At 34.5% G+C, this 16075-nt stretch overlaps 1 protein-coding gene across 1 annotated transcript in view; it reads left to right on the top strand.

Annotated features, from left to right (window-relative positions):
- Positions 1 to 16075, top strand: part of LOC140441139 (uncharacterized) — a 55295-nt gene that overhangs the window by 19107 nt on the left and 20113 nt on the right. Inside the window, exons 2-3 of the mRNA XM_072531603.1 lie at positions 6052 to 6179; positions 8180 to 8389. Of these exons, the coding sequence (XP_072387704.1) occupies positions 6052 to 6179; positions 8180 to 8389 (338 nt within the window). The remainder of the gene's footprint in view (positions 1 to 6051; positions 6180 to 8179; positions 8390 to 16075) is intronic.

Here is a 16075-nt window from a genome sequence, read left to right as displayed (position 1 = left end):
AGAAATCTCCTTGGACGAAATTTACAAGGCTCTAAAAAAGATGAAGAATAACAAAGCTCCGGGGTAGGACGGTGTCGTCACGGAAGCGATAAAGATAGGAGGCTCAGTACCGATAACCTAAATTCAAATGCTCTTTAATCTATGCCTATGGAATCAAAATATCCCAACAAAGTGGAATAATTCAATAACTGTACTCTGAAAGATACAGACCAATCAGTCTCCTTAACCCTCTTTATAAATTATACACCCGAATAATAACAAACAGATTAGAGACAAAGCTGGATTTTTACCAACCTCGGGAACAAGCCGGTTTCCGCCCTAATTACGGCACAAACGATCACCTGCAGTGCCTAAAAACCCTGATAGAAAAAACTAACAAATATAACCGTCCCTTGGCATTGATATTTGTAGACTTTAAAAAGGCGTTTGATACAGTGGAATTACCGTCCATCTTAAGAGCACTACAAGATTGCAGGGTCGACCACATATATTGTAATATAGTTAAAAATATATATGAAAATGCCACAACAACCATAAGTCTACATTCAGCAACTAATAAAATAAAGATAAAAAGGGGAGTCAGGCAAGGTGATACCATGTCACCAAAGCTGTTCATTACCGTTCTTGAGTATGCATTTAAAAGACTAACATGGCAACAGAAAGGAATATCCATCGATGGAGAAAGATTAAACCATCTACGTTTTGCGGACGATATCGTGCTTCTGTCAGATAATCTGGGAGAGATCAAAGACATGCTCCAAGAACTGAATGACATACTACAAGAAACTGGGCTGGAGATAAATTTCGAGAAAACCAAAATGATGACCAATATGGTTCCCAGCGAAGAGATACAGATCAATAACAACAAGGTAGAATTAATCGATAAATACACATACTTGGGTCATGAAATTAGAATAACCAGAGACAACCAAACCTGCGAGCTAAATAGACGAATCACGTTTGGATGGGCGGCATATGGAAGGATGAGAGACATTTTTAAAACAAATACCCCAATTCACCTGAAAAGGAAGGCATTTAACCAATGCATCTTACCAGTCTTGACCTACGGAGCAGAGACCCTAACTTTAACGAAAGCTACTGCCGAAAAACTGAGGGTAACACAAAGGCGAATGGAGAGATCAATGCTGGGCCTGACCTTGAAAGATCGCGTGAGAAATGAGGAGATACGCCGACGAACTGGCGTAGACGATATTATACTGCGAATCAATAAACAAAACATGTTGTAAACAGGCTGGACATGTTGCTAGAATGGAAGACGGAAGATGGACGAAGAGATTATTGGAATGGAGACCAAGAGCCGACAAGGGAAGTCGAGGCAGACCACCCACCCGATGGACGACGACCTAAGGAGAATATAAACAAACTGGATTGCAGCAGCTAGAGATAGAGAGAACTGGAGACGTTTGGAGGAGGCCTATATCCATTGAATTTTAAATATTATTGTTTATTTGGCTAACAATGAATGTATACATATAATGGTTAACCAGCTGTACAATTATTTTGTAAATAACATTATAATAGTGTACTTACTGATTATTTAAATTTCTAAATCATCATCATCACTAAATTCACTACCACTATCATTCTGTAAATATATAATCACTGGATTAATTTCACTAATTTTATTTTCATGGATCCACTACCCTTCTATTAATTTTTCACATTTGTTTACAGTTTTGGTCCATATTTCTGGAGTTGCAGTTTTAAGAGCTTTTTGCTACATTTCCCTAACTGTATCATCACTGTATCCACTGCATCCAACGTGATTATCATAAAACGTTTTACATATACCCCAGATGTGTTCGATGGGATTAAACTGGCAGTGATACGGTGGTAACCGTAGTACTTGATGCCCATAACTTAATAGAGTTTGGTCAACTATATAAACTGTTGGTTTTTCATTACGTTTCGAAATTTCCAGTAACTCTGAAGGCGTATTCCGGAAAATTGATATTATTTTTAACTAACCAATTTTTTAAGCTCGGTACGTTCCATGACTGTTTTGGTTGTTTCTCCAAAATCTCCGAATGGTAAGGTGCATTATCTAAAACTATAACTGATGGTTCACTCAGACTAGGTAACAGTTTCTCCTTAAGCCATTTAACAAACATATCTGCATTCATGTATTCATGGAGTCCAATAAATAATGAACAACTAACTCTTGGTGGACAGCAAATAGAGAGAGTGACAAAATATAAATATCTGGGAGCTTACATTAACACAGAATTAGATCCAGACCAAGAGATCCGGGTACGAATAGAAATGGCAAGGGCAGCGTTCTTAAAATTCAAACAATTGTTCTGTGACAAAAATCGGAATACTGCGCTGAGACTGAGGTTTGTTGAATGTTACGTCTGGTCGCAACTTTTGTACGGGGTAGAAACATGGACACTAAAAGCGCAAATAGTTAAAAAGATTGAAGCCTTTGAACTTTGGATATACCGGAGAATGTTGAGAATTCCATGGACTGCCAGGGTCACCAATGAGGAAGTGCTGAGAAGGATGGGTCGAGACAAAAAATTGTTGAGAACGATAAAAGTACGCAAGACTGCATACCTTGGACACATACTAAGAAATAATAAATATAGTCTTCTGCAGGTCATCATGCAGGATAGAGTCGATGGCAAAAAGGGAATAGGTAGAAAGAGGAAGTCATGGCTGCGAAATATTCGAGACTGGACAAACATGACTGTAGACGAATTATTCCACGTTGCAAAGGACAGAGAAGCTTTTAAAAATGTGGTCGCCAACCTCCGTTAATGGGGACGGCATAGGAAGAAGAAGATGTATTCATGGTTATCTGCAGATTTTGATTTTGAAGAAAAAATCAAATCTGCCTTTTCTATAAAGCCTTCTTTCCCTTTTGCATGAAGAATGATGTCTGTTGCCTTCGCTATCTGTGTGTTTTATTGATTTTATGCTGTCGTCTTGCCAAATTATTTTAATTCCACCCTTTGCAAATATCCATGTCTCATCTAAGTATACGAATGTTGCATTTTCAGATTTAAGTCTAGTCTAGTATATTCTCAAAAATTTAATTCTTTTGTGAACCACACTACTCCTTTCGCATAAAAGTAACCTTATTTTCTTTTTTGAATTTAAATCCTAAATCTCTCAACACTTTCCAAAGGCTAGTCCTCTTAATTTCAGAAACTTGTCTTTCTCTTATTTTGGTCAGTAAAGAATCTAAATTGACATGTTGATTGTTTTCGTATTCGATACAAAATATTGCGAATTTCAAATTTTTCTCCATCAGGTAAGTCAATGCTTCTAGAATGTTTACGAGTTGTTTTCTTGTCTTTGTGATACTGTCACAGTAATATCTTCTTGAGAATCTCTGACAGTCTTCATTACAGATTTTAGCTTATTTTCAATTATCCCGAGTGCGTCACAAACGCGTTTATTTATACATAATAATGAATTTAAAGGTCCACCATTGACTCTTTCCATGGTAAAGTATTTAGGCACATTTGCAATTAATTCTTTTTAACTTTCTAACTGTTGTGCTTGAGAGGTAAAATATAATATAACAGCTTACAAAGATCCTAAACACATTAAGCAAATTAGCCTAATGATCTCCGAAGTACATAATATGTATTATGTACAACTTGGATAATTGGACTTGGTTAAATGGATTCAATATTTCGTACCCAAAATGTGCCGTAGTATTTTTTTCAAGAAAACACCCTATTAAACATCACGCTGTAACCTTACATGGCAATGATATTCCAATTGTTTCGGAATTTAGATATCTTGGTGTCGTACTTGACAGAAAATTGCTTTGGACTCAACATATTAATTATACAATTGTTCGCTGCGAAAAAGGTATTAATTTTCTTAAAATGGTGTGTAAGAGATCGTGGGGTGCAGATCAAAACATTGCATTGAATTTTTATAGAGCCTATATAAGATCTATAATAGATTACTGTTGTGTGGTATATGGGTCAGCTAGCATAACCAATTTACGTAAACTTGATAGAATTCAATTTAAAGCTCTAAGGATTGTGTTAGGATTGATGAAAAGCACTCCAAATGAAGCCACCCTAGCTCTAGCATCTGAAAACCCACTCTCATTGCGCAGATAATATCTGGCAAGCAAATATTTCCTAAACCAACATTATCGTGGCACTTATAATGCAAAAATAATTAATAAATTAAATACAGCTGATTTAACATCTACATACTTCATTAAAAAAAACTCTCCACCACTTGCAAGAGCAATTATAACTTGCAACGAACTGAAGTTAATAAACTCCCCTTGTAATGTTATCTGGGAATCGTTGGATATACCACATCTAACAAGTGTTCTAGCTACAAATATTATTATCCCTAAATACCAAAATGAATTTTGCTACAATACTCTTAAAGAAATCTTAAGTGGCTATTCAGATCATATTGTGGTCTATACAGACGGGTCAAAATCACCAACATGTACAACCAGTGCTTACTTTGTACCAAAAATGAAGATTAAAAAATCATTTATTTTAAATAATCAATCCAGCATTTTTTCTGCTGAAGCATGTGCTATATACAAAGCCCTTGAATTGTGCTGTGAAAACCAGTGGAACAAAATTGTCATATGCAGTGATTCACTGTCAGTATTACACTCCTTGCAAAACTTTAAATTCACAATAAATAGCAATATATTCATATTAGAAATTTTTCAACAGTTACTAAAACTATCAGATCCATATGGTACTAAATTTCTATGGGTTAAGGGACACTCAGATATTGTTGGCAATACTATTGCTGATTCTATAGTTAAAAATCCATTACAGCACCCACATATGGTGATAGAAGAATTTAACACATGTGACCTACTTGCCTATATCAAACAACATATTAAATTTAAATGGGACGGACAATGGATTCAGTTTGGTGAAAGCAGGGGCACTAATTTATACAAATTACAACCAACAGTAGATGTAAAACAATTTTACAAAGATGTCACACTAAGCAGAAACACAGTGTCAACTGTCTTAAGATTAAAAGTAAATCATGGATGTTTTCCGAAATATCTACACAAAATATGAGTTCTCCCAACAGACCGATGTGAGTGTGGGACTAGTATAGCTGATTTAAATCACATATTCTTCAACTGCCCCCTACATCGTAATACAAGTACGTGGCTGCTAAAAGAATTGATAAAAGAGGGTTTAAGTACACCATTAAACGTAAATCTTCTATTAAGTGAAGACAATATAAAAATCTTTAAAATAATTATGATATTTCTTGCAAAAATTAAATTAAAGGTATGAGTATAAAATTGATCGTATGCGTGAATATTTCCTTTGTATGTTTACCATATATGTTGCCCACCTACCTAACCGTGGTTTATGTCTTGTTTGTTACAATAAAGCCGCTCTGATGAATCCCTGAGCGTGAAAAGTGTCCTCCTTGTACAATCCTGTATGAATGAATACTAATATCTATATGTAATTACGTGGCTAAAGGTTTCAAGCCAAAGCCATTAAAAAAAAAAAATCTCCGAAGTATTTTTTAACAAAAATGAAAAGTGATATTTTAGTACTTTGTATATCTAATTTGAATATAAATTATCCTTAGCACGGTAGTATTTGTTTCAGAAAACAATTATTAAACAAGTAGGTGAAAGAAATTTACGTTAAATAACATTATGCAAGAATACTATTTATTAAAAAAAATGTAGCAAAATATGAACAACGGGTTAATGCCACATATATTTATTTTATACACAAAATTTAGCAAAGTATTAAACATTATGGAGAACATCAGTGCAGTTTACCATGCCTTTTACTACAATGAAAGGTTTTCTGCGAATTCCGTTAATCGTTTAGAGGTGTAAGTTGGTTGAATGTACTGTAGTGGTTGATATGTCTTATATATTGTAATCGTTCGTAGTTTCAAATGCCTGATGATAGAGTATCTCCGAAACCGGTCGGAGATACATACCATTAAGTAAATTTAAAGGATAGCGAATAGAAACTTTTGTTTTCACATCACATAGTTTTTAAAGTTTATTTTGCAATTGAATAAAGTATTCTATTGTAGGTGTTGGTAAAACAGCCACTGTGACTAGATATGTGGAGAGATCCTTCCCGCAGCAAACGGCTCCCACCGTGGGTGCTTCATTTTTTACATGTAAAGTGGTTGCCGAAGATCATTTAGTTACCCTTCAGGTGAGTTTAAATATTATTATATATATATATATATATATATATATATATATATATATATATATATATATATATATATATATATATATATATATATATATATATATATATATATATATAAGCGAGGTTCCTACAGCCTCTGTCGCTTCTAGCATTTCGACCGCCATCATTTTCTGGCCATCTATTCGTCTTCTTTGATGGCTCTATCTCTCATTATGTGCCGTACATTTTCTTCCCAAGCAACTGAAGACCTTCCCCTTCTTCTTCTTTGTTGTGGTGTGTAAGTTAAAGCTTTCCTTGGCCATCTATCTTTATTCAATCGCTTCACGTGGCCATACTACACTAGTTGTCTTGTTTCAATTCAGTCTACACTGGAATATACAGTATTTGTCCTCCTTCTAATATCTTTATTCTTGATATTATCTTTTTTGGATACACCACACGCTCTCCTTAGAAAGTCCATTTCTACTACTTCTATCTTTTTCTATCTTTTTGCGTGATCTGGCAAACTTCTGCCCCATAAGTCATAATAGGCTCTACCAAGGTTCGATATATTGTCAATTTCGTTTCTTGTCTAATATCTTTAGACCATAGTAGAGAGTTTAGAATGTTTACCGCTTTTTCTCCCTGCTGCGTTCTGTTTTCGATGTCTCTTTTGGTAGTGCCTTCTTTAGATATTATAGATCCGAGATATTTATATTCATTACATGTTTTTGTGTTTCAATTTCTAACTGTGGATCTTCTTCATCATCTCCTATTTTAAGATATTCTGTCTTTTACATATTCATATTGAGGCCCCATTTTTCATATTCTTTCTTTAGTTTTCTAAACATGTAGCCCATGTCTTCATCATCATTCTCTACGACTACCTTATCATCTGCGAAAAATAAAGTTGTTAGACATTTACCACCGCCTATGTCTATTCCCATTCCGGATACTTGTTTCCTCCACTGCTCTAGCGATGATTGAATATATATTTTAAATAAGGTCGGAGATAGACAACATCCTTGTTTAGGCCCCGTTGTTATTGGAAATGATTCAGATACAAAGTTTCCTTTTTTAACGACACTTCTTGTATTTTGGTATATATTTGCGATAGCATCCACATACTCTCTACTGAGACCTACTTTCGACAATGTTTGAAACAGTTTTTTCAAAGGTACCGTATCGTATGCCTTGTCTAAATCTACAAACAATAGGTGGGTAGATAGATTCCTTGCCTTTCGTTTTTCGATTACCTGCTGCAGAACGAATATACCATCAGTGCACGATCGTCCTGCACGAAATCCATTTTGTTCTTCTATGTCTTCATATTCTGATTCTATTCTTTCTTTTATTATTCGACCGTACAACCTCCCCACTGAGCTGGTAATAGTTATTCCCCTATAATTAGAGCATTTGCGTTTATCTCTTTTCTTGAATATTGAGCTGATATATCCAACATTCCAATCACCAGGGATATTTTGTCCTTTTAAGCATTTGTTAAATAGTTGAACCAACATCTCATGTAATATATTTGGTCCATACTTTACCAACTCAATTGGGATGTCGCCAGGTCCTGCTGCTTTACCGTTTTTCGACCTTTTGAGGGCATCGCTTAACTCTCCGGTTGTTATCTCAATAATTATTTGTGTATGTTCGGATATTTCTTCCATTTCGATCTCTTGGAATTTACATCTATCCTCTGTCAGTAAGACCTCATAATGGTGTTTCCACTGTTTTAGATCTATTAACTGTAAGTTAGATTTTTCCTTTCCTTTCCCTTGGAGAGACTTTATCACCTTCCACACTTACCCAACTCTTGTTCCACCCATATACCTATCCAACTCTGCACATCTTCGATCTCACATCTCATTTTTACTTTTCACTATTTCTATTTTTACATCTCGATTTAATATTTAATATTATTCAGAGGAATAATATTAAACATGTGTGAGATCTAGTGATTTAGTAATATTATAGTAACAAACCTGTTAGTATTTACGATTTTTTCTATGTTGTAGATATGGGACACTGCCGGTCAAGAAAGATTCAAGGCTATGGCTCCCATGTTTTACCGAAATGCAAATGCTGCATTACTAGTCTTTGACATATCCTCCCGTGATTCATTCGAAAGCATAAAAATGTGGGTGCAGGAATTGAAAGGAAATGTCTATGAACCAATGGTGCTGTGTGTTATAGGAAACAAGATCGACTTGAGCGAAATTAGGCGGGTAAATATATTTTACTGCTTTCGTTATTTTTGTAATTTTATTATAAATTGTAACATCATATTCACAAAATCAGTAGTGCTGTAATATACGCCATATGAATATGGTGGAATTTTATTTATAAAGTTAATGTATATATTAACACTCAGCATAGTCTATTCTATTATAACCACAAGACTGTCTTATATATAGTAAATTTTAGTTAACCATATATCAATATCTCCATATTTCATCTGTGTAACCATAATATAATTTTTAAGTCGAGATTTCAAATATCTGAGAATAACAACTGAACTTTTTATTTGATTATATTGCTGATAATATCGGCTATTATATTTCCTTCATTTTATCTTAAATTTTTGCAACTAATTGGTTAATTCAAGTGGTTATTGTACATTTCATAATTGTCAGAAGTCTAAAGAATACCGGTACCTACATAAATTCCCGGAATGACTTAATCTAATTCAAACTCAAGTAGTTATAATGCAATGTCATTCTGAATAATATTATACTCACCGTATAAGCTTCTCTTTACTTTACTTTACTCTTTACCCTTTACCATGGATGAACTTGTCGATGCATTGGGTTCACTTAAGACGCGTAGCGCGTAGGTCCTCCGGACTGGATCAGATACCACCTGAGGCGGTGAAGGGTCTAGGACGGGCGGAGCCTGCGTGGCTTCTGGAACACATGAATGCACTGCTGGAAGCACAAACCTTTCCTGAGCCTTGGAGGACATCGAGGTTAATAGTGCTCCCCAAAGCTAGGGAAAAGTATCGCCCCATCTGTCTTCTTTCATGCATCAGTAAGCTGTATGAAAGGGTGCTGCGAGTACGCATAGACTACATGATTGAGAGGTCAGGTGGTTTATCTCGGAGACAATTTGGTTTTTGTAAAGAGAAAAGCACGATTGATGCAACAGAGGGGATGAACATCGCTGGGTGGCCCTGCTGTTAAGAATGCATTCAATACGCTGCAGTGGAACGAGGTAATGAAGGCAATGGAGGAGAGAGAATATCCTGCTTACTTGATGAATGTGGTGGCGGAGTATCTGTCCGAGAGAAGGATTATGGTGGAAAAGTGCACGATCGTGTACGTGACGGCCGGGGTACCCCAGGGATCTGTCTTGGGCCCGACGCTATGGAACCTGGCATATGACGGAGTTATGCACTGTGAATACGGAGAGGGTACAACCCCCTTCGCATTCGCGGATGACCTCGTTGTACCGGTAGTTGCCCGGGATGAGCCAGATCTCAAGTACCGGGTTCGGAATGCAGGCCGCGTCGTAAAGAAATGAATGACGCCGCACGGACCGAAACTTGCGGCAGAGAAAACCGAAGCCAGGGGACAATGAACAGGCAAAGTATTGAATTGCAATGTGCGGGAGCATGTCTAACACCCAAGAAAAAAGTAAAGTACCTAGGAGTGACATTGCACCACAATGGAAAATGGGGGGAGCACGTGCGGGAGGTGGTCCGGAAGGCTGCGAATAGTGCGGCTGCGTTGAGGAGGGTGATGCCCAACATTGGGGGATCCAAATCCGAAAGGAGGAGGGTCTTACACGGTGTTGTACAGTCGATCATCCTCTACGCGGCACCAGTCTGGAGTGAGACGGTAGAAATAACGGCCTATAGGAGGCTTCTGACACAAGTGGACAGAACAAGTCTGTTGCGAGTGGCATGCGCCTACAGGACTGTGTCTGCGGCAGCCTTGTGGACCATCACTGGATGTGTTCCGTTGCATGTTTTGGCGGTGGACAGAGAAGAGCTCTATGAGAGAAGAGGCCCAAACCTTACTGTGGCCGAGAGAAGACAGGAAAGGGAAAGGTCAGTTGAAAGATGGCAAGAAGAATAGAACAACACGGAGTATGTGGCACAGTCTACGAAAATGTTGATCCCGAACATAAGAGATTGGGTGGACTGTGGCCACAGGCGACTGGATTATTTCCTGACGCAGGTGCTCACAGGACACGGGTGTTTTAGGGCCTACCTCTCTAGGTTCGGAAAGGCTGACATAGATGAATGCCTATACTGTGAATACTCGGACACTGTGACACATACGATGTTAGATTGCAGCAGCTGGATAGTAGAAAGGAACAGAATGGAGAGAGAGACAGGTGTGAATTTTGTTACAGTGAGAGAAATGATTGAGAGAATGATTGAAAATAAATCAGGTTGGACTAACATACACAGCTATATCCGTGCAGTGATCAAGAAAAAGGAAGAGGAATAAAGACAACTGGACCAACGGCAAGGGTAAGAGTAAAAGATGCTGGAAGTTGAAGCTAGAGAAGTGGGTCACACTGTATGAGTTAGATAGGCGTGAGTCAGACTGTGGGGAAGGAGGAAATGCCCGTCTGGGAATGATGCCGTACTAGGAGCGATAAGGGTCTTCTACGCGATACCTGGAACGAGACAAGGAGCCTCCTTGCTGATGAATGGAGTGTGGATGTGTATGAATGGAGAATGAATGAATAAAGATAGTACTTCGGAAGTGATGGCCGGCCTTACAGCGGCCATTCCGCTTCCGGATCGCTGGATGACAGAGGAGGGTCTGGTTTAGCAGGTAGGCGTTCGGCGTAGACTCGGCGACGAGAGGGCATTTTAAAGTACCTCGGGAACTATCGCCAAGAGTACGAAGAACGAATCCTGCACTAAGGTCAGTCAGGCGGCGTCCTGGACCGATATGTCTTTTGAAGATTCCAGACTCCCCCTCTATAAAGACGAAAAAAAAAATGTTCGAGCTTCTCATTCTTCATTTGGGAAAATCGTTCTTTTCATGATTGTATTTGATGATAAAACTCCCTACTAGAACCGAGTTCTTAACACTTCGATAACTCTTCTTAACTTGTCGATTCCTTGTTAAATGAAACTATTAACTTTCGAATGAAATAGCAGGCTTCAATTTTTACTGTAAACAACTTTGTAGACAAAAATCTTTCGAATAAAAAATCAGGCTTCGATTTGTACTGTAAATACACTTTTTACGTAAATTACCCTGAGTATCGCTTCCTAGGTAACAATTAATTCAAACTGATTCACTTATAAATTTATGATTATAGGGTAACGTTACCTAGTCTTAAGCACAAGCAACGAAGAGGAACGAGAAAAATACAAAGATCAAAGGCAAAAGACAAAGAAATTATTTTTTAAATCGAAAAAAAAAAAATCAAAAAGTAGAAGAATGTATGAACGACGGACAGCTAATATAGCTATAGAAGCAAAAAAATGGCACAAGTATTTCGAAGAAATATATCAAAACACGGATAGAGAAAAAGAAAGAGAAACAATAACGAACACAGAACAAGATGAAGAAGAAGAAGAATTGACCTATACAGAAGTGAAAGAGGAAATATGCAAACTTAAAAACGGGAAAACAGCGAGAGAAGACGGAATATGTGCAGAACTTCTAAAATACGGTGGGGAGGCACGATACAGACATATTTATGAACTAATACAGAACATATGGAGCATAGAAATAATTCCCGAATAATGGAAGAAGGGAATTATAGTGACAATCCTAAAACAAGGAGACCATAGAATATACAAAAACTACCAAGCAATGAATTTACTGAATGTAACATATAAAGTAATGACTGGTATAACTAGACCTAAACTGAGATGGAGACAACAAGTGAAAGAATACTTAAGGAGTATGGGAATAAGGAAACTGTAAAACCAAACCCAAAATCTCCACACAAAAAGGATCTTCAAGAGAAAACAGCTTCAGCTTCTTCGGGCATATATATATATATATATATATATATATATATATATATATATATATATATATATATATATATATATATATATATATATATATATGTAATAAGAGTAAGAAAAAAGAAGTACTTGTGACGTTTGGAAAAAATATATAAATATGTTTTAGATGGGTTGAGAAAATATTTATATATATATATATATTGTTATGATGCGTTTTTTGTTTGAATGATGAGCAATGAGTATTTTTAATAATATAATATATAGGGTTTTTATCGCGGTTCTCAAAGAATTAGCTTGTAAGTACTTTTTTAAATTATCTTTATTATAACTATTATGAAACACACATATATATCTAACCTAGTCAATGTAAATTTAAAATAAACTATCTTTAAACTGATATTCTTATAAAACTAATTAAATTCTATAGACAATCTAAAATTTAAACAAACTATCTTCAAAATTGAAATTGTTATGACACTAACTAAATTATATTAACAAAATTTTGTACCTTTCTTTCACTGAATGCCTAAATGAACTATTTTCCACTAAGTATATAGATTCTAATCACCACTGAATGTCTTCGTACTTCAGTTCTCCTTGTTTTTTGTGAAATTACTTTTTTCAATTATCAGCTTCTACCAATTTAAGATATATTTTTCTTCACCAGCATCTATACACTACCAACCAAACCAGCAAACAGCATTTATATTTATTCTTCTTTTCAATATACCAATATCCAATTATTATAAGTTGATTTATACTAATCTCCAACCATAATATAATTTAATTTCTTCCAATATACCTTTTTTTATCTTCAATAATTATTTGTGTATAATTATAAATGTGCATTAAATTATATGCATAATTTTTAATCTTCATTTAACTCACTATATTAAACATTTTGACTATTTGTACTTGATTCACTGACTCCAACTAACTTTCATAATAAACTGCTTGACTTCTGACTAAAAACTTTCAAAAACTGCCTGACTTCTGAATAAAAACTTCCAAAACTGACCTAAAAACTTCTTAAAACTCTTCTGACTGCACTATCTAAAACTTTTCTGACTAAAAACTTTCAAAAACTGCTATAACTGCCATCTTGAATCCAAATCACGGGTATTTATATCTTTTGGACATTCTAGAACCATCTCGTAAGATATCATGTTCTATTCAGTTCTATTTAATACATGTCTGAATTTTCTGGAACAAACCATTTCGCAAACATGGCCATCTCCGGAGATCCAGAGAATTCCATTCTTTTCTATTAATAATTTTGTTGACATTTAGGCTTTTCAGATCAGAATATATAATTAAATTAGTAACTAACACTCTAATTTAATAAAATACACATTTCAAACAATATATTATTATAATAACCCCACTTATATTCGTATTATGATTCTTAAACGTCACTTCAGAGTATAAATATCTGTCAAATTTCGAGAGTATTTTTGGTTGCCTAGGCACATGGCTCACTTAAATCTATCTACCACATTATAATTACTAAAATACAACTTTTTACACTTAATTATATGCTAATTTATTAAAAATACCCTCACATAAATATATTTTTATTAAATTCTCTAGTATATAACTTATTTAAAACAACCAAATATCTAATATTATGTAGTATATAACTTATAAATTATTTTCTATAAACCGTAATCGTATCAATACCCCAAAATAATATTTAAAATAAATAATTTACTTATTATTTTTTTAAATATTAATTTTCTCATACCTTATTAAATTTAATAAATCAATTTTTTTTTTATTTAAAATGTGTTAAATACATCCCTGTTCGCTGTCTATGTCAAAACAGAGAACAACGGAGCACAGTTCGGCTATTCTATGGTCAAACTGTCATGTCAAATGGAGCAATGGATGCGATATCAGAGAATAAAATATAACCTTAATTAAAATATAATCGATATGGTGTTCTGTTTGTTTATAGACAAAATCTAGGAATTATTTCCATTCAACAGGCTTTCATCCATATGAATTGGTAAGTTTTACACTTTTTATAAAGACATTTACACAATCAATTCTGTATCTAACCCCAAATTATGATTTTTAGGGTACCCAACAATTTCCATATGTACAAAATTCAACAAGTATGATGTCAAATTTATTCACAACAAAGAAATCTACCATCTATCTATGAAATGGATCTATCAGTAAGTTTTTTTATATTCTTTTCTTTGTTAGTTGACATATTGGGCATTGGTTAATAATTTCTTTTGCTATACTTATGTCATTCTTTGCAAAATAATTGTCCCTAAATAGCATCCATAGCTTTCTTGAACCAATATGCATATAATCGTTATGTAAATTTTTCAATATTTTCTTTGCTAAAGTTCTAGTTATTACATATACTTCTATGCCATTTATTATTTTATAATATACCCCATCTTTCCTAAGGACTTTTTGTTTTTCACTCAAATTGATCTGATCTCTTATAATTTCTTCTTTAGAATATAATCCTGTACTTTCTACTAATTGATTTAATCCAATTTTTATTGTTCGCTGCCCTTTTTGTGATGTATTTTCTAACCTTGATAAAGCATCTGCCACTATATTGGATTTTCCAGAAATGTATTTGATTTCAAAGCAGTATTCACTAAGTATTAGACTCCACCGATGTATTCTACTGTTTCCATATTTGTTATTTAATATAGACGTTAAAGCTTGGTGATCTGTTTCTATTGTAAATTCATTACCCAACAAATAAAATCTTAATTTTGTAACACAGTGTATTATACTTGCTAGTTCTAATTCTGAAACTGAGTAACCCTTTTCATGTGGCTTTGTAATTCTTGAAATGAATTGTATTGGGTATTCGACCCCATCATGTATTTGTAATAATACCCCTGATAATCTCTCTATAGATGCATCTGTTCTTAATATGAATGGCTGTGTGTAGTCAGGATAATATATTTTTAAATTTGACAGAAAAATGTTTTTAATTTCTTGGAATGCTAGTTCTCTTCTCTGATCCCATCTCCATTTTACACCTTTTCTCAGTAGTTCAAGTAATGGAATTTCTTTTATACTTAGATCTGGTATCATCCTTTTATAATAATTAATCATTCCAATAAATCCTCTTAAAGTTCTTAAATTGTGTGGTGTTTTATATTCCTGAATGACTTGTGTCCGTTCTGGATCCATTTCGATTCCCTTAGTGTTAAGTTTATAACCTAGATATATGACTTCTTTTTGAAAAAATGTACATTTTTCTTGATTTATTTTTAGTCCAACTTTGTCTAATCTATTTATTATAATTTTTAGGTGTTTCTCATGATCTTCAGCCGTTTTAGAAAAAATTAATATATCATCAATGTAGTGAATTACAAAATGTTCATATTGATCCAAAATATCATGAAGACATCTACATAGAGCACTGCAAGATGATTGAAGTCCAAATGGTACTACTTTGAATTGATATACTACTCCATCTATCTGAAATCCTGTATACTGTCTACTTTTTCTTTCTAGAGGTATTAACCAGAAACTATGCTGTAAATCGATTTTAGTGAAAAATGACATTCCTGTAATTCTTCCTAATATTCCATCTATACTCATTGGTGCTTCAAATTGCTTTTCAGTAATCTTGTTAATATTCCTTGCATCCAAACATAACCTGATTTCACCTGATCTTTTTCGTACTACTACTATGGGGTTAATAAAATGTGTGTCTGCCTTCTCAATGATCCCATCTTCTAACATATTATTAATTGTTTTGTTTACTTCTTCTCTGTATTTATATGGTATTGGGTATGATTTTGTTTTAAAATCTTTTTCTTCTTTAACTTTTATACTATGGATATAATTTTGTGCAATTCTATTTTCTTTATTGACAAGTCCCCTGTGTTGCTGCAATATGGAAATGACTATTGATTTATATTCTTCAGGGCAATTTAAAACTTTCATTATATCTTCTTCTTTACAAATAAAATTATTCTTT

The sequence above is a fragment of the Diabrotica undecimpunctata genome, chromosome 5 (genome assembly GCF_040954645.1).
Source record: "Diabrotica undecimpunctata isolate CICGRU chromosome 5, icDiaUnde3, whole genome shotgun sequence".
NCBI classification, from domain to species: Eukaryota; Metazoa; Arthropoda; class Insecta; order Coleoptera; family Chrysomelidae; genus Diabrotica; species Diabrotica undecimpunctata.
This window is presented reverse-complemented; position numbering and strand designations above follow the sequence as displayed.